This window comes from Myiozetetes cayanensis, unplaced genomic scaffold, assembly GCF_022539395.1.
Source record: "Myiozetetes cayanensis isolate MyiCay16 unplaced genomic scaffold, myiCay2020 scf3, whole genome shotgun sequence".
Taxonomy (NCBI): Eukaryota; Metazoa; Chordata; class Aves; order Passeriformes; family Tyrannidae; genus Myiozetetes; species Myiozetetes cayanensis.
In genome coordinates, this window is record NW_026087521.1 from 51,143,502 (window position 1) to 51,162,472 (window position 18,971).

Here is an 18,971-nt window from a genome sequence, read left to right on the forward strand (position 1 = left end):
GAGACACACAGACACACACATACACACACACACACATACACAGCGCAGCCCGCGCGACGTGCCGGGCCGCTGTCCAGCGGCAGGGCTGGGCCTCGGGACAAACAGCCCCCACAGCCAATCCCGCGACGGGCGGGAGGAAGATGCTGCCACAGGACCCACCCCAGTGGGTGGGCTTTCTCTCGGACTAGCCAATGAGAAAGAGAAGATTTTTCACTGACAGTTGTGTGAGACAATGGCACGGGGAGGGCGCGCCGGTTGTCTTTCTTGCCCGCGGAACCAGCTGTCCCGGCCGGCGTTCCGCCACAGCCCTCGGCGTGGGAAAAGAGCCCCTCTGCCCCTTCCGCCCTGGGCTCCTGACAGAAGGCCTCCATGCCATGCGAGCCCACGGTGTTCAGATCGCTCGCAGTGCCCGCCGGCAGGCAGGACGCCAACGCCCAGGAGAAAACCTCCCTGGCTGAGGCGCTCTGTGGGCCGGCAGGTGAGCCCTACAGAGCGGCGGGGGAAGCCGCCCGTCCTGCTCCTCCCCCGCCGCCAGCTCCAGCCGGCGGCACAGAGCGGGGCCGGGGGCGGACTCGCGTTTGTTTGTTCGCCGGGCGGTGGAACCGCGCTCGGCCGTGTCCCGGCTCTTTCGGGAGTGACGTCAGAGGGGGCGGAGCCGCGTCTGCGCGCGGCGGTCGGCGCGTGCGGTAGGCGGGTGGGTGTTCCGCGCGCGTGTGCGTTCTCGAGAGCGGCGCGAGCGCGGTGCGGCGCGCGCGTGCGCCGGCGCGGGGCGGCCCGAGGGGCCGAGCGGGCGGTGAGGAGGAGGAGGAGGAGGAGGCGGCGGGACCGGCCCGGCCCAGCCACGGCCCGGCCCGGAGGGGCCCCCCCGAGGGGAAGGGCGGGTGCCTCGGCCCGGCCGCGAGCCCCGAGGGACTGGGGAGGGCTCAGGCGGGGGCCTCTCCTCAGCGCGGTGGGCTGCGGGGGTCGCTGGGCCTCGGCAGTGGGAGGCGACCGCTGCCCTTGTTGTTGTGGTAGTGGTTGTGAGGGCGCAGGGTGGGGAGGGCCGAGATGGGAAGGTGCGGGGCAGGCCGTGGGGCTGGTCCGCCTGTGCTCCCCTCCCTCCCACGGGCTTTGTGCCGCCTCCTCCCGTTGCTAACGGAGACTTCCCTTTGTCGGAGCGCAGGGTGACCTGTGAGGAATCGCCTTCCCCGCAGCCTGGACTTGAGCTTCTCCGCCTAGCAAGAAGCGGTTTCCTTTCCCGAGCTGTTGGCATCTTCCTGCCTGGATTCCGTCGTTCCCGAAGGAATGGAGGAATGCAGCTGATAAGTGCTTAACCACGCTGTGCCCCCATAGGCAGCACCCGGCGCTGGCTTTCTTCTCCACTTTGGCACTTTGGGGTGGGCCTCTCCTTACCTGCGCTGAGTAGCCTTTTACTGTCACTGTAGACCAAAGGAGATGGAAGAAAAGGAACGATGTGATAAATTTCAGCTGGTACCTAGACACTAAGGGGAATCGGTTTTGGTTTTTTTTCCTTTTTTTTTTCTTTTTTTTTTTTTGTTGTTTTCTGTGAAGGGGAGGCGAAGTACTACATTTTATGGGGTATGGGAGGAGGGAGGAAAAATATGTTGCAGATCTTCATGTGGTTTCTAAAACCAGCTGTCAGAGGGAATTACTGAATAAACTGAAGCACAAGAGGAGGGTTTGTGAGCTGGAAGCAGCACTAGCTCACCAAAGAAAGGGGCAGTGGGCTACTGTTTTGACTGTGGAGGCAGAAACTTCAGCCTCCTTCATTTCTCACCAACTACTCCACATCCACCCATCGAGAAAATGAGTTGCGTGCCATGGAAAGGTGACAAGACCAAATCAGAATCACCAGAGCCACCCCAGCCACCGCCACTGCACATTTACCATGAGAAGCAGCGCAGGGAGCTGTGCGCCCTCCATGCCCTCAACAATGTCTTCCAGGACAGCAACGCCTTCACCAGGGAAACCCTGCAGGAGATTTTCCAGAGGTAGGATACTCTCTGTATTGGTGGTAGCTCCCCTTTTCCTCTGTTAATTGGAGGAATTTTCAGGTCTTATTTGGGGAAATGCAGAGAAAAGGAGGGGTTCAGACTATGCCACTGCTTTGAGATGAATGTATTTTCTTTTTTATACCCAGTCCTTTTTCTTTTCCTCCGTTCAGAAATTCTTTTTTTTTTTTACTTGTTTCTTAACTTACTCTGGCTGCCAGTTTTGGGTCCAAGAGCTTTATTGCAGATGCTGTCATGGATACCGTTGGACTGCTGTCTTCTTCCCTACCCACCTTAATGCCTCTTTTACCCATCCTCCATGGTTTTGCCCCTGACTTGTATATGTTATCTTGATGATAATAACAGATTTGGGGATTCCCTTGGGAGAATGAAGGCAGCAGAAATGACTAATGGGTCATCATAAAAATTCACTTAGTATCACAACACTTCTAAGATTTTTGGAAATTAGGAGCTTTGCCAAATGAGTGACTCCTTATTTAAGTGGTTCAGTGAAGGTCTTCAAATATTATGTCTTTTTTTCCATGCAGCAAGACCCTGATTTAATTTCAGTAGCTGGATCCCCATTTTCTGTGGCATTGCTAAATGTTTCCCAACAGCTTCCAGTAATTAATAAAGTGGTTTTGAGTTTTACAAGGATGAATGTAAATTATTAATGTAGCCTGTGCCATAGCTCATACTTTGCTCAGTGTTTATTTTATGCTGTTTCAATGCTTTGTGGAAATTGTCCTCTGTGTGCCTTTAAAAATTCTAGTGATCTTTCATTGGTGGAGCTAAGTAATCACAGAGGAGAAGGGTTCTTTGATGCTCAACCTGCAGATGCTGTAAGTCGCATAGGCTATGCTCAGCAGTTGACAGCATCTTGTGTTTGGGACAGGTAGGAAATCCCACGTCATGGCAGTGGTTACGTAGGTACTGTGGGACAAGGCAGTTGTCGCACCCTGTGCTGATGAGCTGGGAGCTGTGCACCTGTCACCGCTCTCCTGAAAACTGGCAGATTTATGGAACTGGTGCTTGACTCATGCCTGTCTTTGGCAAAAGAAATGTGGGAATGGACAGTAGCAAACATCAGATTGAAATGCTATTTACAACAGTGTTGTAGATAAAATTCCTGCTGGTCCATGGCAGGGTCAAGGCACTCTTTGTCCAGTGTAAAGACACTGTGGTTTTGTTCCAGAGCAGCAATTGTCAGAATCTTAATCACAGCTGGATTGCTCTTGGCCTGAAGCAAACAAGGCAGTTCCTTTTGTAGGAGTGTGATGATCTAATTAGTTGGCTTTTGTTGGGCTTGGTGAGACAGAATTAGTGTACAGCATGAAACCTCTTAGAAAGAAATGGGATGTTAATCTTGGTCGACCTCTTGCCATAGAAGGGAGAGTTTGTTTTTGAGTCCAACCTGGTGGTGTTCCTTCCTAATATTCAGATGAAGATAGACAGATTGATTCAGCCCTGTGGCGGTATGGAGATATATGTGGATTTCCTGTTGGAAATGGATGAGCTGTAAGCTATGTGTAAGAATTGCCACTGCCTTTCCATTTCTGTTGGGTTACTGCTTTATGTATAGCACTCTGATTTGCCTGTAAGAAGAGTGGATTTAGTTGCCTTTGATATGTCTCTTTTCTTCTCTGGGTCTTATCATATTCTGTATGTTGATAAAGGACTGATGAATATTTTTAGTAAGCTACAAAAATGTTGCAGTTTGATTTTTAAACCCAGTGTTGGCAAGGTAATGAAATCACAAGTAAACTTAAGCTTTCTGTAGCTTTTACCACATCCCTTGGAGAATGATTGAACCACATCGCTTAATCATTAGCTTCCCTTTTGCTGCATCCTATTGTGGAAGGCCAGGCTTGATGATTATCATCTCAAGAGCCTGCCAAAACTTGCTCCAGGCACCCCTCTGATTTTGTAGTCCTTCCCTTTTCTTTCATACAAGAAATACCTTCTTGATGTTCCTCTGGCTTTTATTGCAGGAAATAAGTTGCCTGTTACAAGTGTTGCGTGGAGATACAAACAAAATCTCTTCGCTTCACTGCAGTCTGTGTATTGAGACCTGATTAGGAAAGACAGCTGCATACAGGAATCTTGAAGCCCCTTGTGTTAAGACAATATGTTGATGAAAGTTTCTGACTGACATTACCTGGATTTATGTCCAGATTTGTCAGTCTTTCTCAGCTCAGTGTCTAGATTAAAAAAACCCACCAAAAAACCCCACCAAAAAACCCCACAAAACAACAACAACAACAAAACCCCACCAAAACCAACCAACCAACCAACCAAAACCCCAACCAAAACAAACGCCACCCCCTCCCCCCACAAAAAAACCCTGAAAAACCCCAAACAACAATTTTGAGGGAGGCAAATTAATTCCTTATGTAATAGAATACTTCACCTGATGAGTGTGGACCCTACTTAGGTGTGTGTGTGGGTAGTGATCTTGAGGCAATTCTTGGTGCAGGTTTGCTCACAGGTGCCACTTCTTTGAGAGTGTCACCTCTCCTGGTCTCTTCTCATTTCTGGGGCTCTGCAAGTTATATGAAGGAGCAAAGATAAATGTGTTCTTTCGGCTCTCAAACTTTTATCTGGAATACGGTGCAAGGAGAGGACGCTCCTGTAACCCAAAGGGCTTTCGTAATTGTAAGGCTTTCCTAGCTCGCTGGTGCTCATGAGTTAGGGTGAAGCAATGATCTTGAGGAATTAGTTGTAGTGAAGTGATCTTGCCTTATGGAGATGCTGGAAGAGCTCTGACAAGCTACAGTTGCATCTCTGACCAGTAAAATTCAGCACAGCTTTGGAGACTGGAGACCATGAATCTCTGAAAATGTCACTGCCTTACTCGGAAATGCCCCATGGTGGATATTAACAGCTTTTCCTCTTGCCATGGTGTTGTGGGCTTTTCTCCCTTCTATAGTCAAGTCCTCCCCACCCTCCTGTGGGGAGAATGCTGTTTTGCTGCAGTCTGCTCCAGTGAAGGAAAACACAGCTGAAGCCAAAAGCTACCTGTCTTCAGACCTTGAAAGCCACTGCTTTCTTCTTCTTCTTGTCAAATGCCTTATGCTGTCAGGGCAGGAATGCAGAAGGGCTGAGGGATTTTCACTGGATGAAATATGCCTGCAGAATGTGCACTGTGCTAAAGGCCTAGAGAAAAACGTGCAAGAACATTAGGAGTTTTGGGGGGTGGAGCTGACAGGAGGGAGAGGCAGGTAAAATGTGGGTGTTTGGATGATGTGAAATCTGAACCTTGCACCAGCAGAACTAAGGAAGTCCTTACCAATCAAATGAGCAACTCATTACAACAGAACTGATCTCAGGCTTGACTTTCTTTGGATTGGCATTGCATGACCTTGCTGTTCTTTGCTCCCAGTTTCTCCTGTGCTTGGTTTTCCAGCTGTCATCTTCATCATAATACATCCCATCATCATTTTCCCTCCTTACAAAATTTCTTGGAGGGGGGTACATAAAACAATAAAAGTGGATAATGGGTTTTTTTGCCACCCATCTCCATATTTTGTGTCTCACATCCATTATCTGAAGCTGTGGAAAGGCCGTCTTCTATTTTTGCATGTAACCTCATGGCAGTCCACATCTTCCTCGTAAGGGGAAGTGGAGGGGCAGGCACTGATCTCTCCTCTCTGGTGACTAGTGACAGGACCTAAGGGAATGGCATGAAGCTGTGGCAGGGGAGATTTCGGTTGGATATTAGGAAAGGGTTCTTCAACCAGAGTGTGATTAGGCACTGGAATAGGCTCCCCAGGGAAGTGGCCACAGCGCCAAGCCTGACAGTTGAAGCAGCATTCGGAAAATGCTCTCAATGACATGGTGTGATTCTTGGGGCAGTCCTATGGGGGCCAGGACTTGGACTTGATGATCCCTGTGGATCCCTTCCAGCTCAGGATATTCTATGATTAGATGAACATGATAGACTGTGGTTCTGCATTTTTAGATGCTGTAGTAATGGAAGTGATGTCTAAGCAAGCTTATAGGTCAAAGCTGAAGAGATTTGTTCACAACAGGATTATCTGTTTAGTTACCTACAGCAACAGATATTTTTTTACCATCTAGTAAAAGCAGTGCTTTAGAAAGCTCCCAGCCGCAAATGTCTGCACAGCTTTGTGTCTGAATACTTCTTTCATTTACCAGTGGGAGGGTGGGGAGAACAACCTTTTCTACATCCAACTTCCCCTGTCTCTTTTTCTCATCCGGTCTTCAAGACTGGTGTTGACTGTTGAACTCTCAGAATTGTAATAGCCATTGTCCTAAAAGGCAAACTGGCATTTACTCCAGCGGTGAATTGAGGAAAAATCATAATTGAAGCATCCTTCAGAAGTACCAGTTCAAGGGAGTGTGGGGGGGGAAAGCTTTGTGATCTCTTTTGCATCAAAGGTAGGACCTTTGGAAGCTTTGTACACCAAAGTTATTTTTAATTCATTACTTAGTCCCCTCAGCCCCTTTGATGAATGAAAAGGGGGAATGGAACAGTTTGTGTTTAAACACCACCCCCGAAAATGGCCTTCAGGTTGTACAGCAAGTAGCCGTTTTGTGGCTGTAGAATACAGGTTCGGCAAACACCTGCTAGAGTAGCCCCCTGTTCTGTTTGCAGGCTGTCTCCCAACACCATGGTGACCCCCCACAAGAAGAGCATGCTGGGAAACGGGAACTATGATGTGAACGTGATCATGGCAGCCCTTCAGACCAAAGGCTACGAGGCGGTTTGGTGGGACAAGCGCAGGTACTGACAACTTGTGTAATTCTGGAGGTGGCTGCTGTTTGTGAAAATGAGAAAGATTGAACTGAAAGCACCAGAACATAATCTTACTGCTGTCTTGTTATCTGCACTCTTTCAGGGATGTTAATGCCATTGCCCTGTCTAACGTGATGGGCTTCATCATGAATCTGCCCTCCAGCCTTTGCTGGGGCCCCTTGAAGCTTCCCCTCAAGCGACAGCACTGGATCTGTGTCCGGGAGGTGGGAGGCACCTACTACAACCTTGACTCCAAGCTCAAGGTGCCCGAGTGGATTGGAGGTGAAAGTGAGCTCAGGTAGGATTTCCTCAAAGCTTTCCCTGTTGGAGGTGAGAAATGTGTCCTTAAACAGTTAGCGATTGAAACATGTATGGTTGACCTTCAGTAGTAAATATTTGAGAGTAATAACTTTCTTGTGCCTCCAGCTTGGATTTATGCCCTGTTTGGGCAGAGCTAGGGAAATGCTTTCAGCAGTGGCAATCTCTGTGAGCTCAGGAGGGCCTGACTTGGCCTCTTAGGTGTCTGGCTCTGTCATTACTGGTAAAGGTAGACGCCAAGTCTGGTATTAGTGGGTGACCCCTGCAACAAGATGTGCTGTGCCCTACTGCCTCCTCGAATGTGAGAGTCAGCATTCTTTGCCTCTTTAGTAACAATCTGTATGTTCCCAATAAAAGGCTTTCCAGACTAAAGGTGCAGCCTTATCCCTGACAGCAGTGAGAGCTGTTTTTTAGAAATCACTTTCTTATGTAAGCATATATTGCCCTTCTGGCTTGGCTCCTCTTCCCTCTTTAATCTTAACATGAGATAGTTGCTGTAAATGCTTTATAAAGTCTCACCTGCTCTTGGTTGTTGTTTAGCTTACATTCCATCATGTTGTGAATCCTACTGGCAGCCTTCCTGTCCTGATCAGACTTGTTGTAAAATAGGGATTGCACATCAGCAGTATTTGCAGAACTGACTGTGCCACTGAAGTCTTGGTAAAGGGAATGTCAGCCTTCTGTGAATTTCTGGGATAAAGAAAGACTGGAGTGTTTTTATGGAACTACTGTGCAGAGGTTCTGGTGGATTTTATTCTGGGTGTATTGTTCTTCAGCAGTAAATATGGGCTTTCTATATTGGGAGTTTTGGAAAACTGGAACAAAAGGTATCAGAGAAAACATTGATTTGACTTTCAGATTTATTGGAAGTAATCCAAGTTTGGTATTAGAAAAAGCTGAGGGGCAGAAAGGGGCTAACAAATCATGTCAGATGACCAGGTGGTACACTTCTGCTATGATCTGTGATAAGGACATCTAAATGATGGGCTGTTTTTTATTGCAAGTGTTCCCAGATATGTTGGAATTATTTTAAATTACAGTGGGATTCTTGATCTTGGAAATCTGAAGAAATTGAACTTGGTTTTAATTCTATTTTTGCTACCTTGGAAAGTGACATCTATATAGACTTCTCTCTTCTGAGATTAAGATAATGTCTGTCTGATTCTGAGATAGTTTTCTGGGCAGAGGTGGTTGCATTTAGTTGTTGTAGAAGATGATAGAGTTCTATATTCAGTAGCACTTATTTCTATTTCTCTTCACAATAGGAAATTTTTGAAACACCAGCTGAGAGGAAAGAACTGTGAACTCCTACTGGTGGTGCCAGAGGAGGTGGAAGCACATCAGACCTGGAGAGCTGACGTGTGACCTGGACCGACTCTGTCCTCCCACTACAGCTCTTCCCCTTTACCAAACTCCTGATGTCCTAAAACCTGGATAATGGGTGCCCCGACTCTTCTTGCCTGGAATTTCCTTTGTTAGGCTCTTCTCTTCCTTCCTTGGTGCAATAGGGCAATGGCGCAGGACGTTGGGGGTGGTGGGTGGGGAAGAATTAAGGCCAGAGTGGAGGAAACTGGAAGCCAATCACTTCAATTACAAGGTGGATGAGCTGTGTGCCCTTTGGCCAGCGGGAAGGCATCGTGCTCTTTAAAACTGGGCTGGGGGCGAGGGTGCCTGGAAACCTCTGGCCTCCCTTTCCCCACGTGGCTCAGGGCTGTGTATGGTGGGGCCCAGCCCTGTCCAGGGCTTGCCAGGGAGGAGCAGGGGCCGAGCATGCTGCCATCTCTTCACAAGTCTCTCCCTCCAAAACAAGTCACCATGAAGACATTTGCAATTCCTAAGGGTCTCTCAGGACACTCAAAACACTAGGAATGGTACGGTGCTCAGCACGACCCTCTGCTTCTTAGGGCTGGTTTGTGCCAGAAATTAGGAAACAATAATAAAAGCAGTGTCATCTTCCAAGAAATTCTTCGGGTAGCTAGAGGATTCTTCCCCAGTGTCTCCAGGGATTTATGTATGTGGTGAGCGGTTGTTTGGCAGCGTGTGGCTGGCTAAGGTGACATGGAAACAGCAGGCACAGGCTGAGGAGTATCAAGTTTCTGGACTGGAGAGAAGCCATAGTCTGCTTGGGTTTCTTCATGCTGTGGTGGTGGGGGGAGGGGGGAAGTTATTTTGTTTTATTTTTTAACACATATTTTGGTTTTCTGCATGGTCACTCAGTAGTTTAGAGGCTGGTTGGAGAGAGGAATAAAGCTGAAGAGAAATTTCATTCCCATTTATTTCCCTCTTCAGAAGCCTAGCCCACAGTCAGGAATGTCACGTGAAATGTGCCAGAAACAGGTCAAGTTATAAAAATGGGCTGAGGAGGGAAGCCTTCTTAACAGTCAGTTTTGCCCTTTCACAGTAGCCACTTGTGTGAGAGCTGCAGAGGGTCCACCAGAACTCTCAGGCATTAGAGACACCCCAGCTTGGTAATTGAACCAATCGCCCCTTTAGCGTTGGCTGACAAACATTCCATTAATGGATTAATTGCTTTTTCCTGTGTTCTGTGGGAGTGACTAAACATGAAGACTCTTAAGTGGAATCCTGGCTGGTTCCCAGTCACCCAGGCGAGCTGCAGCTCAGCCATGCCTTCCACAGCAGGAGGTGTTAATGCTGAATTTGGAATGGACTTCATTGTGTTTAGCACTTCCTGTCTGAGCTGCTGTTTGCTTCCCTCTTTTGAGGGAACAGCAACCTCTGGGACCTGATGGAGCTCAAAGGATCCTGCTCCATCGTGCTGGAAGGTCTCATTACTGATGTTTGAGCTGGTGAAAGGAGGGTTTGTAATGATCTTTTCTCAGTTATTTTTCTCTTTAGAGCTCTGCAAGTGCATGAGTGGGTGCTTGAAACCGAGACCACCAAAATGGCACCTTCCCAACAGAGAGGCCACATGAGGATGGGACGATGGTGTTCACTGCCCCCTGGACATCTGGCAAGCACTGTTTTGCAGTCCTTTGAGCACAGCCCCCCACAGTAAAGGGCAAACGGCTCTTACCGTTTTAAAAAGTCCTATTTCGTAACACATTCCAATGACCAATACCAGCTGGCAGAGTTTTTAAACACTTTCCAGGCAGGATGTGCAGCCTGCAGGCATTCTGCTCCTGACTTGAAGCCATTTCTTCAAGAGGGGAAAAATTAAATCTCAACAGCAACGTTTTCTGTGCTGATATAAGTTGCACTTTGGAGAAAAACCCTGTTTGCATGGAAACTGCAAGCCAATGGATCAGTGCACAATATGCAAAGATGTTTTAAAGTACTTTGGGGCTACTTTCCTCTCCTTGTACGTCAGCTGCTTTCCCAGGGCGGGGAAACAGTGTGATCCAGCTGCTCAGGTAAAGGGAGTGTACGATCACACCCCTGCGGGAGGTGAGGCTGCCATGCCCAAGGGTGGGTGAGCTGGTCCAGTCCCACCACTCAGGAGTGGGGAAGCCCCTGTTTGTTTTTTTTGCTTGTTTGGTTTTGTTAGAGCCTTGTCTTGGGTTTGTTTACAGAGATGTATTTTGTTTAACCAAATATTAAAAATGGAAAAAAAAAATGTTTCCATATAAATGTCCTATCACCTCTGTATGTTCAACTGAATTGTTCTGTAACAAAGTATGTAAAGGATAAATAAATTTTTTTCTTTGGTTATAAAACCACCACCTTTCTGTGAGTTAAGAACCTTGACCGTCGGTCACTAGTGCTGAGCACCTCCCTGACACCTCCCTTAACCCATGCAAGGCTTCCCCACCCCTCTGAGGGTGACAGAGCCATGTCAGCCCCTTCCCCGTTGCCAGAATGTGTGTGAAAATGAGGTCCCTACCCACAAAGCCCCCAGCAGCTCTGAAAGAACTGAGCCTCCCTCAAGGACATCTATTAAAATCACACTGCTCAGGTCGGATTTATTTAATATTCCATACAAAAAAATACGCAGCTGATATCTGAAGTTCTACTTTATGAGGCAGAGAATCTGCGTGGATGTGATCGTCTCAAACCTGGCCTGCTGCTCCCTCCGTTCTCACACACACACAGAGCTACAGTGAAAGTGTTTCTGCAGACACATCTTCCCAAAGAGTGTTTTCCATGGGGTATGGATTGCCATCTGCACCCCTCCTTCCTCTGCTGCGAAAGTCACTCCTCCTGCCACCGGTGTCCTTCAGCTCCGAATCAGGCAGAAAAGAATTTGTTCTCTGCTGCTTTTCAAAGCCTGACCTGTGCCCCAGGGTGGTTTTGGTGGGGGCAGGGGCAAGGAAGCTGGCAGAGGAGCTCCCCCAGTCCAAGTCTGTACCTGGTTATGGCATAGTGATTGAATAAAAGGAAATACTCATGATTTCTACAGGAGCGGGGGATGCAGACAGGAACCGTCATCAGGTCCAAAGGAGGGGCTTCCCCCCCTCGTTATGAACAGGTCAATGTCCCAACGGAGAACAAAAACCAAAAACAAACAAAAGGAAAAAATGCCCTGACCCAACAAATCAACAGTTCAATATATCATAATCGCGAGGTCTTCCCACTTGATATGAATCCAACTCAGCTTCCGCAACTTAGATTTTTCCAGACAGTGGAGGCAGGGCCCCTGGCATTCCCCCTGAGAGCCCTGTGTTGGGTCCAAGGAGGATCTGGAAGGAAAACAATTGGTTGGGTGGCTTCAAGGACACATGAAGGATACCCACCATGTCCCCCCTCCCACGAGTACTGGTGGTGCCACAGCCAAGGTCAGTGCCTGACCACAGCCCCTATTTCAGCTATTCCAGGGCCTGTCTCAGCTGGAGAAAGCCAGGTTGTGCTTGCCAGAGACTGCCATCAGCCTGATGCTGGGAATTGGCAGGAATGTCCCACTGGAACATCCAGATGGAGAATCTGGAGGGATGAGGCCACAGTGTGTAACAGTGCACTCCTCTCCCCAGCAGCTGGTCACCGGGAGGCACCAGCACCCCCAGCCGACTCTGCAGGGCCAGGAGAGAGGGCTGGGCCATTCTTGCCTCACCTGTCGCTGCTGCAGCTGCTGCTGTTGCTCCATCTGCAGTTTTTCAGTTTCAAAGACGACAGGAAGAACCAGAATCATGAAGGAGGTGGTCCCAATCCACAGAGCTGCCCTAGAGATTCTAGCAAGGAGAAAGAACATTAGGATTTAGAATCAGCTCTTTAGCCACTTCTTACCCACTTCCCTTCCCACGCTTCCCTTCCCAAGCTTCCCTTCTGTGTCTAGGGCAAAAGCCTTCCCCCAGATCCACCCCTGAGCTCCGGGTGGCCCCCTACCCCCGCCCTCCCGCGCCGCTCAGAAACAAAAAGCGCGGTCCTGCCGCTGCCTGCCGGCCCCGCACTGCGCCACCCGCGGCCAAAGCCGCCCTGCGCCCCGCTGCGCCCGCCGGGCCCGCTCCGAGGGGCTCCCGCCGCCCCCTCACCTGTACATCTTCTGCGCTACCATCAGCGACAGGTCGAACGTGGCCCCGGCCGCCGATCGCACGCTCTCGGGGAACATTTCCGTGAGCCCCCACAGCCGCTCCGCCAGCGTCTCGTCCAGCTGCGGGCGGCAACAGCGCGTCAGGCCCCGCCGCCCGGCCCCGCGGGGTCACCGCGCCCGCCCGGCCCGCCGCCCGCCCCGATACCTCCTCGTCGTCCTCCTCCTCCTCTTCCAGCTCGTCCTCCAGCTCCTCGGCCTTGCCCGCGCCGCCCTTGGGCAGCAGCTCCTCCGGGGACAGGGACGCCGCGGCCGCCATCGCCACCACACAGGACGGAGGGGGCGGCGGGCGCAGCGCCTCCGGAAGGGGGCGGCCCTTTCGCCGCCCGGCCCGGGCGAGGCAGCGGCCCCTGGCGGCGCGGAGGAACGATGGCCGCCCCCCCGCCCGGCCCCCAGCGCAGCGAGACCCGACACAGACACCCACACAGCCGGGTTTTAAAGGCGAGGTTTTATGTAAAATATGCAAAACCCTCGAGAACGAGCAACTCCAGCATCCTGCTCGCCCAAGGCAGGCGGTGAGGCTTGTACGACCCTCCGCGGGCTCTCCGTGGGGGGACAGGCTAGAGGGGGCAGGGGTTTCCCTGCCTTCTTAAGGCAAGGAGGAGCCCGCGTGGAGAGGGATCTTCTCCACTGCCCTTGTCCGGCTGCCTTGGAGAGGAGAGTACCTATGCTGGGCTGCGGTGAGGAAACGCAGCAAGGTAAAGTGCTCTGAGAAAAAACATGTTAAGTTTAACAGTGGTGTGGTGCCAAACCACCCATCAGCAGCATCTTGGCACTGCACAACACTGGAGGCATCTCGTCACTCGTGGTCTCATGAAACAAAGTACCTACACACAGTATCAATGTGGCTGGGAGGCCCAAGCCAGCCCTGGCATCCTGTGGGCCAAGACCCAGAGCCAGCCCCACTCTCCAGCCACCTCTTCTTCACTTCCTCCTCCGGCTGTGCTGCTTCAGCTCCTCCAGCTCCTTCTCCATCAGGTGGGACTCAGCGGTGGTCTCGGAGAGCTGCAACGCACAGCAAATGATGACATGAGTGAGCTAAAAGCTTGTGAGGCTTCTCTGAGTTCACAGCACAGCTGAGATTTACCACTGCAAGCCAGGACCTGCAGAAGGGAATTTGTTCCTGTTGAGCAAAGGGGAAGCTGCCATGCCACACTTCACTGAGATTGCCTAGAAAACCTGGACGGCAGCTAGGGTTTCTGCTAAGTGCTCCAGCCACAAAAACCACTTGCCAGTTTCAAAACGTGAAGAGTAAGGAAGGAAAAATAAAGGAACGAGTATTTGTCCGGACTGACAAAAAGGCTAAATCAGTTAATAGACTGAGAATACACGTGTTCTTTTTCACTGAAAGTCTCTCCAGATTTTAAGCACAAAAGTTGTGATCTTAAGATAGGGCTGAATGTGGTTCATTTAGGGCTTGGGAATTCTTTCATCCACAGGTTTAAACACAGCACAGATGTCATGCCCCTCGTGACAGCAGATGGAAGCTTTAATCCTCTGTGACCAGAGAGGGTGGCTACAAATCAGTTTCATGGTTAGGGTAGAGGCCAGAGTGGCAAGAAAAATGCCCTACTCTGTGCAGAAAGGGAAAGAGGAGACATGGCACTTGCAGGGGCTCCCCTCTTTTCAGCTTCAGCATTCACAACAAGCTCTGGTGCAGGGGGAACCTTTCCCTCTCCTCACAGAGCCAGATCAGGCTCTACTCCCACAGTCACTTCACTGTTACATGAGTGTTGCACAGCAGAGTAAGGCAGAAAGCAAGGTGCAGTGGGAGCATCCTCCTTCAGCAGTCCCAGCACCCTTCACTTGGGCCCTTCACCTGGCCATCTCCACTGCTATGGGCAGGCAGGAATAGGGTGAAGACTCACCATGTCCAGCAGAATATCCACTTTCAGCCGAAGGAGGTTGTTTTCTTCCTCTAGCTGCTGATTTCGTTTGCGCAAGCGCTGCAATTCCCTGCGATCCCCCGTGAAGCTTCCTGATTCTGGGAGGAAAGAAAGAGGTCAAAATATGGATTGTCAGCCAACCGTGGCTACTTCAGACCAAAACAAGCTGAGCTGCACTCTACCTGACACCCACTGGCCGTTTTCAAACTTCAGGCTCTGGCCAGCAAGGTTCATGGAGGGGGTGCCATACTCCAGGCCCAGTTCAACCTCACGGGTGGATCTATCCATCTGCAGGGAGAAGATCACACTCAGTATTCCATAGAATTCCAAAACTAACCCCTGCTCTCCCATTTTTTAGTGATTGGCATTCCAATGGAAGATGCTGGTCCAAATGGCCCTGGATCCTGGAATCCTGCTTTGGTCATGTACTGCTGCAGTAGAGAACCGGCTTCTCTCACTACCATCCCTGCCCTTTCTCCCACCCAAACACACACTCATCTCCCTGGGCTTGGAGAACACTGGTGAGAAGTTTTCAGTGAAACAGTTCTGGATTCCGTGTGGGGTAACAATGATCCTTCCCTGAGCTATTCCTAGTTTCATATATAGTCATATAGTTCATATATGATGATCAGAAATGGTGCTGCACTGCAGGAAGAGGGCAGTACAGCAAGAATCAGAGAATATCCTGAGTTGGAAGGATCCCACAGGGATCGAGTCCAACTCCTGCTCCTGCACAGGGCAGCCCCAAGAATCACACTACATGCCTGACAGTGTTGTCCAAACGCTTCTTGAACTCTGTCAGGCTTGGTGCCATGACCACTTCCCTGGGGAGCCTGTTCCAGTGCCTGACCCCCTCTGGGTGAAGAACCTTTTCCTCTCCCACAAGCTGTGAGCTCTTGTAAGGGTGATGGTACTCACAGCAGGAGCCACCCACCCCGGTCACCAAGCAAGCGCACCTGCAGCAAACCACAGGCAGTGGGACTCACAAAGTGCAGGTTGGTGAGCGAGGCCCATTTCCTAGGGGGGGTCTTCTTCGGGCTGAAGGAGTTCCCAAACAGGGGCATCCCGCGCTGCTGGCCAGGCTTGCACGGGGCTCCCTGAAAGAGCGGGAGGGACTTGGCTGGTCTGAGGCTGTGGGACAGGAGAACCGACGTGACAAGGAGGCTGCGTTGGCACGGGCGAAGTTTCCTCCGGCCGCCCATTTTCTACCTCTGATGCTGTCCGGTTTCCACCCAACACCAGCCCCCACACCCTTTCTCCCCAGGCAGTGTCCCCCTGGCTCTCAGGGAGGCCGAGATGGCGGTTTGGGTGGGTACCTAAAACTGCCCACCCGCCACCGCTGCCCGGTAGCACCGGCCCTCCACGGGCCCCTCCCTCGCACCTCTGCTGCACGTGAACAAGCCGGGATGGGGGATGGAGGGTGCAAAGCGTCACAGCCCCCCCAGCCCTCACCTGTGCCCCCTCCCAACCTGTGTCCTCTCCTCACCTGTGTCCCCTCCCCTCCCCTCCTGCGCCCCCTCCCCTCGGCCGGTATCCCCCGCGCCGCGCGGTGTCCCCCGGCACTGGCTGGGCACGGGCCGTACCACCCTACGGGCACGCCGAGGAGCTGCGAGGGGAGCACCGCAGGGCGTTATTCCCCGCATGGGCCGCCACCGGGATGCTCCTTTGTTCTGTTTTCCCTCCCGGCATCTCACTAGCGAAAGCAACAAGCTCGGCGAGAGCAGAACCGATGAGGAACACCCCCGCCCAGCAGTGGTAGGGTCAGCCCCGCGCTGCGGGGGCGGTTGGGCCGGCCTGTTCCATCGGGCTGCGCCTCAGTGGCGGGGGGGCCGCACCTCTCCGCTGTGCCGCGCCGGGTCCCGGCGCTCCCCGTCCGTCCCCGGTGGGATCCGCCGCGTGTCCCGGGAGCGGTTTGCGGCCGCCGCGTTGCCGTGGCGACGGGATCCGCCGGCCCGCTCCGCCTCCCGTGGTGGGGGGAGACGGGGGCGGAGTGGCCGGCGCGGAGGGACTGGGGCTCTTCTAGCTTCAAAGTTGTGGTGTGCTGTCCGCGCTCTCCCTAACACTCCCTCCCGAAAACGCTTGAGTCAGTTGGAAGACTTTCTAAAATGGTTTGGGGTGGTTTGTTTTTCAGATAAATACCTATACGCCATTAGGCAGAGAACCCCTCCTTGCTTGGGAACATGGGGAAAAAGCGGAGGAGGTCTGGAGTCATGGACTGCGTGGGTTCAGGGGATGATGGGTGAGGAGCTGGAGAGGGAAGGATCACACAGAACCACAGAATCAATTAGGTTGGAAAAGACCTCTGAGATCATCGAGTCCAGCCCGTGACTGAACTCCATTGTGTCAACCAGACCATGGCACCAAGTGCCACGTCCAGTCTTTTCTTACCTCCAGGCACAGTGACTTCACAGCAGCAGCTCCTCACATGCCTTTCTCTGAAGCAGTCCCAGCGTCCCGATTTTCTGCACGCATTGCAAAGTCCTCCCTTTTCAGCACATGATGGAATACATTTAGTTTTATTGTGTTACTTGCTGGCTTGTATTCCATGGGAGGTGTCTGTGGCAGTTGGTTTGGGTAATATTTTAAATGAACTGCAGGGGTATGTAGCAGATATCACCAGTACTTTTTATACTGCAGGGGCAAAATGCCATTCCTAAATCATAAAATAATTCTCTGATATGTTAGAATTTAGTAATCTGAATTTACTTGTTTCATTGTTAGAAAAGCTTCTGTTGAGGACTTCCTGGGGCTTTCCTGAGAATTTTAGATTAATGAGATACTAAGATGCTAACTTTAGTTAAAAGGGAACAATAAAGAAAAGAAGAAAAAAAAAAGGAGGGGGAGCAGGCAGATAAAAGGAGGAGAGACGAAGAAAATCACCAACCTTTTACTTTGGTTTGTACATGTATTAATACTCCAGGAAAAAAAAATCTAACACTCTTTCATTCTCAGAGTGCTTAATTGGCACCCTGCCTGAAGTGAACCAGAAAATGACTCGCTTGGAATGAAAATTGGAAAGATAGCACAATTAAACCTGGTATCTAGAGACAAGAAAAATCTCTGGTGCTGCACTATCTTCTGGTAGTCCAGTTAAGCAATGTCTGTTTCTTGCAGGACATGTTATAAAAACAATGGCCTTCTGACCCAGTGTAACAGAGTCTGTGCACTGGAAATCAGTGATTTTTGCAATAAGAGAAGCAATTATATTGTGTGGGGGGAAACCAACACCCTTAGAAGTAGAATAAAAACTTGCCATTCTGAGCAAGGTCTTTCTGAAGTAGTCATGGATTCTATCAGCATTTAATGCCCATATATGTGTGCATACACTGGATAAGAAAGATGAAAGTCCAGATAAATGAGGGCAAGAGCCTTGGAAGAAAAGCCGAGGGAATGTGGAATTAGAAATTTGAACTGAAAAAAAATGCAGCTATCCTGAGCGCTTTTAAGAGCCAAAGACCACACAGGATTGTGAGGGATTGAGATCTTAACGCTCACTTTCGGTTTTTTCCATTTGTTATAAGCACTGAAAATTTCTGAGTTTCTCAGAAACAAATACTCAGACCTGAAGAGCTCCAGGTGAGAGATACATCTCCCTGAGATACTCAAAGACAAAGGCACATATGTTTTCTTTGTAAATACTTAAGGGATTTCTTATTGTGGGGGCGGGAGGGGGAGAAATGACAGATATCAAGAAGCTCTGGTCAGGACATGCCCTGCCAATAACACAGGGGGAGTAAGGTTCACCTTCCTAGAAGAAACCTCTGTGTTTCAGCCCACTTGTTGCCTGAGTTCTCCTTGCACTGAGCAGGATGAGTATTGAAGGAATACATTATAGTTACTGTAAAACTAAACTGTCTCATGTATCCAGGGTCTCACTGTGATTCCCTGACAGCCTCATTCTCTGGAGCAGAGGCTCGGAAAGGGCCGGGCAGCCAACCCCACCACTTTGGCACATGGGATGAATGCTTCCTTCTGTGTGTGCCTGATGGCTGTGTGCGTGGTGGGTAATACCTGAGTGAATAATCTCACCGTTGGTAGGGCTTGTGAACAAGAGTTCAGAAAGCTTCTCCTGGAGACTGAGAGAAAGAGGCTCAGTGTCTGATTTCCGCTGTGATTTGCTTAAGGAATCTTTCTTCTTTGGCATGGCTTTACTAAGTTTCACTTCTTGCCAGACTCCATTTCCTTGAAAAATGCTGTGGAATTTCCTTGCTGCACTAACCTCCTGGGCTATTCTGGCAGCAGCTTTTCATAGCTGTTTCTCTGCTCACATCAGGTAGATACTGAGACAAGAGCTGACCATTGCTGTTTCAAGCACTGCCTCTCGATGTATCGCCATTGTTCTCCTGTCAGCGGGTAGTTTGACGTATTATTTTGAACGATGTTAAAAGCATTGTGGCATGGCACTGTGCATCCTTTTGTGCCTGTTGCTTTGTGGGGAAGTGAATGCCTAGCACACACACTCTCTGCTGGGACAATAACTAGAGATCACTTAGTTCCTGCAAAAGCTCATTAAATGGCGAAGAAACTGCATATCACAG

General features: G+C 50.4%; 3 protein-coding genes across 5 annotated transcripts; 1 reads left to right on the plus strand and 2 right to left on the minus strand.

Annotated features, from left to right (window-relative positions):
- Positions 1-722: 722 nt before the first annotated feature.
- Positions 723-10,744, plus strand: JOSD1 (Josephin domain containing 1). Its single transcript, XM_050323579.1, has 5 exons — positions 723-793; positions 1,163-1,991; positions 6,610-6,738; positions 6,854-7,048; positions 8,334-10,744. Exons 2-5 carry the CDS (start codon positions 1,807-1,809, stop codon positions 8,431-8,433), a joined length of 609 nt encoding a protein of 202 aa, XP_050179536.1. The 5' UTR covers positions 723-793; positions 1,163-1,806; the 3' UTR covers positions 8,434-10,744.
- A 218-nt stretch (positions 10,745-10,962) lies between these two features.
- TOMM22 (translocase of outer mitochondrial membrane 22) lies at positions 10,963-12,860 on the minus strand. Its single transcript, XM_050323586.1, has 4 exons — positions 12,696-12,860; positions 12,492-12,610; positions 12,074-12,191; positions 10,963-11,705 (listed from the first exon to the last, which is right to left on the minus strand). The coding sequence occupies exons 1-4, from the start codon at positions 12,804-12,806 to the stop codon at positions 11,631-11,633; spliced, it is 423 nt and encodes a 140-aa protein (XP_050179543.1). The 5' UTR covers positions 12,807-12,860; the 3' UTR covers positions 10,963-11,630.
- A 120-nt stretch (positions 12,861-12,980) lies between these two features.
- Positions 12,981-16,384, minus strand: CBY1 (chibby family member 1, beta catenin antagonist). Of its 3 annotated transcripts, XM_050323585.1 has the most exons (5): positions 16,269-16,384; positions 15,390-15,530; positions 14,616-14,721; positions 14,416-14,531; positions 12,981-13,552 (listed from the first exon to the last, which is right to left on the minus strand). In XM_050323585.1, the coding sequence occupies exons 2-5, from the start codon at positions 15,495-15,497 to the stop codon at positions 13,472-13,474; spliced, it is 411 nt and encodes a 136-aa protein (XP_050179542.1). In that variant the 5' UTR covers positions 15,498-15,530; positions 16,269-16,384; the 3' UTR covers positions 12,981-13,471. The 3 variants fall into 3 exon arrangements, with proteins under 3 accessions (XP_050179542.1, XP_050179539.1, XP_050179540.1); XM_050323582.1 differs by lacking the exon at positions 16,269-16,384 and having other exon boundaries at positions 15,390-15,720; XM_050323583.1 differs by lacking the exon at positions 16,269-16,384 and having other exon boundaries at positions 15,420-15,664.
- Positions 16,385-18,971: the final 2,587 nt, after the last annotated feature.

Coding starts and splice junctions, on each gene's coding strand:
- CBY1 (XM_050323582.1), bottom strand. CDS start 15,635: ATGGGCGGCCGGAGGAAACTTCGCCCGTGCCAACGCAGCCTCCTTGTC. Junction 14,722..15,389: donor CTGCCTGTGGTTTGCTGCAG/GTGCGCTTGCTT, acceptor TTCTCCCTGCAG/ATGGATAGATCCACCCGTGA. Junction 13,553..14,415: donor TGGATATTCTGCTGGACATG/GTGAGTCTTCAC, acceptor TGTGCGTTGCAG/CTCTCCGAGACCACCGCTGA.
- JOSD1 (XM_050323579.1), top strand. CDS start 1,807: ATGAGTTGCGTGCCATGGAAAGGTGACAAGACCAAATCAGAATCACCA. Junction 1,992..6,609: donor CTGCAGGAGATTTTCCAGAG/GTAGGATACTCT, acceptor TTCTGTTTGCAG/GCTGTCTCCCAACACCATGG. Junction 6,739..6,853: donor GTTTGGTGGGACAAGCGCAG/GTACTGACAACT, acceptor GCACTCTTTCAG/GGATGTTAATGCCATTGCCC.
- TOMM22 (XM_050323586.1), bottom strand. CDS start 12,806: ATGGCGGCCGCGGCGTCCCTGTCCCCGGAGGAGCTGCTGCCCAAGGGC. Junction 12,611..12,695: donor AGGAGGAGGACGACGAGGAG/GTATCGGGGCGG, acceptor TGCCGCCCGCAG/CTGGACGAGACGCTGGCGGA. Junction 12,192..12,491: donor GTAGCGCAGAAGATGTACAG/GTGAGGGGGCGG, acceptor TCTCCTTGCTAG/AATCTCTAGGGCAGCTCTGT.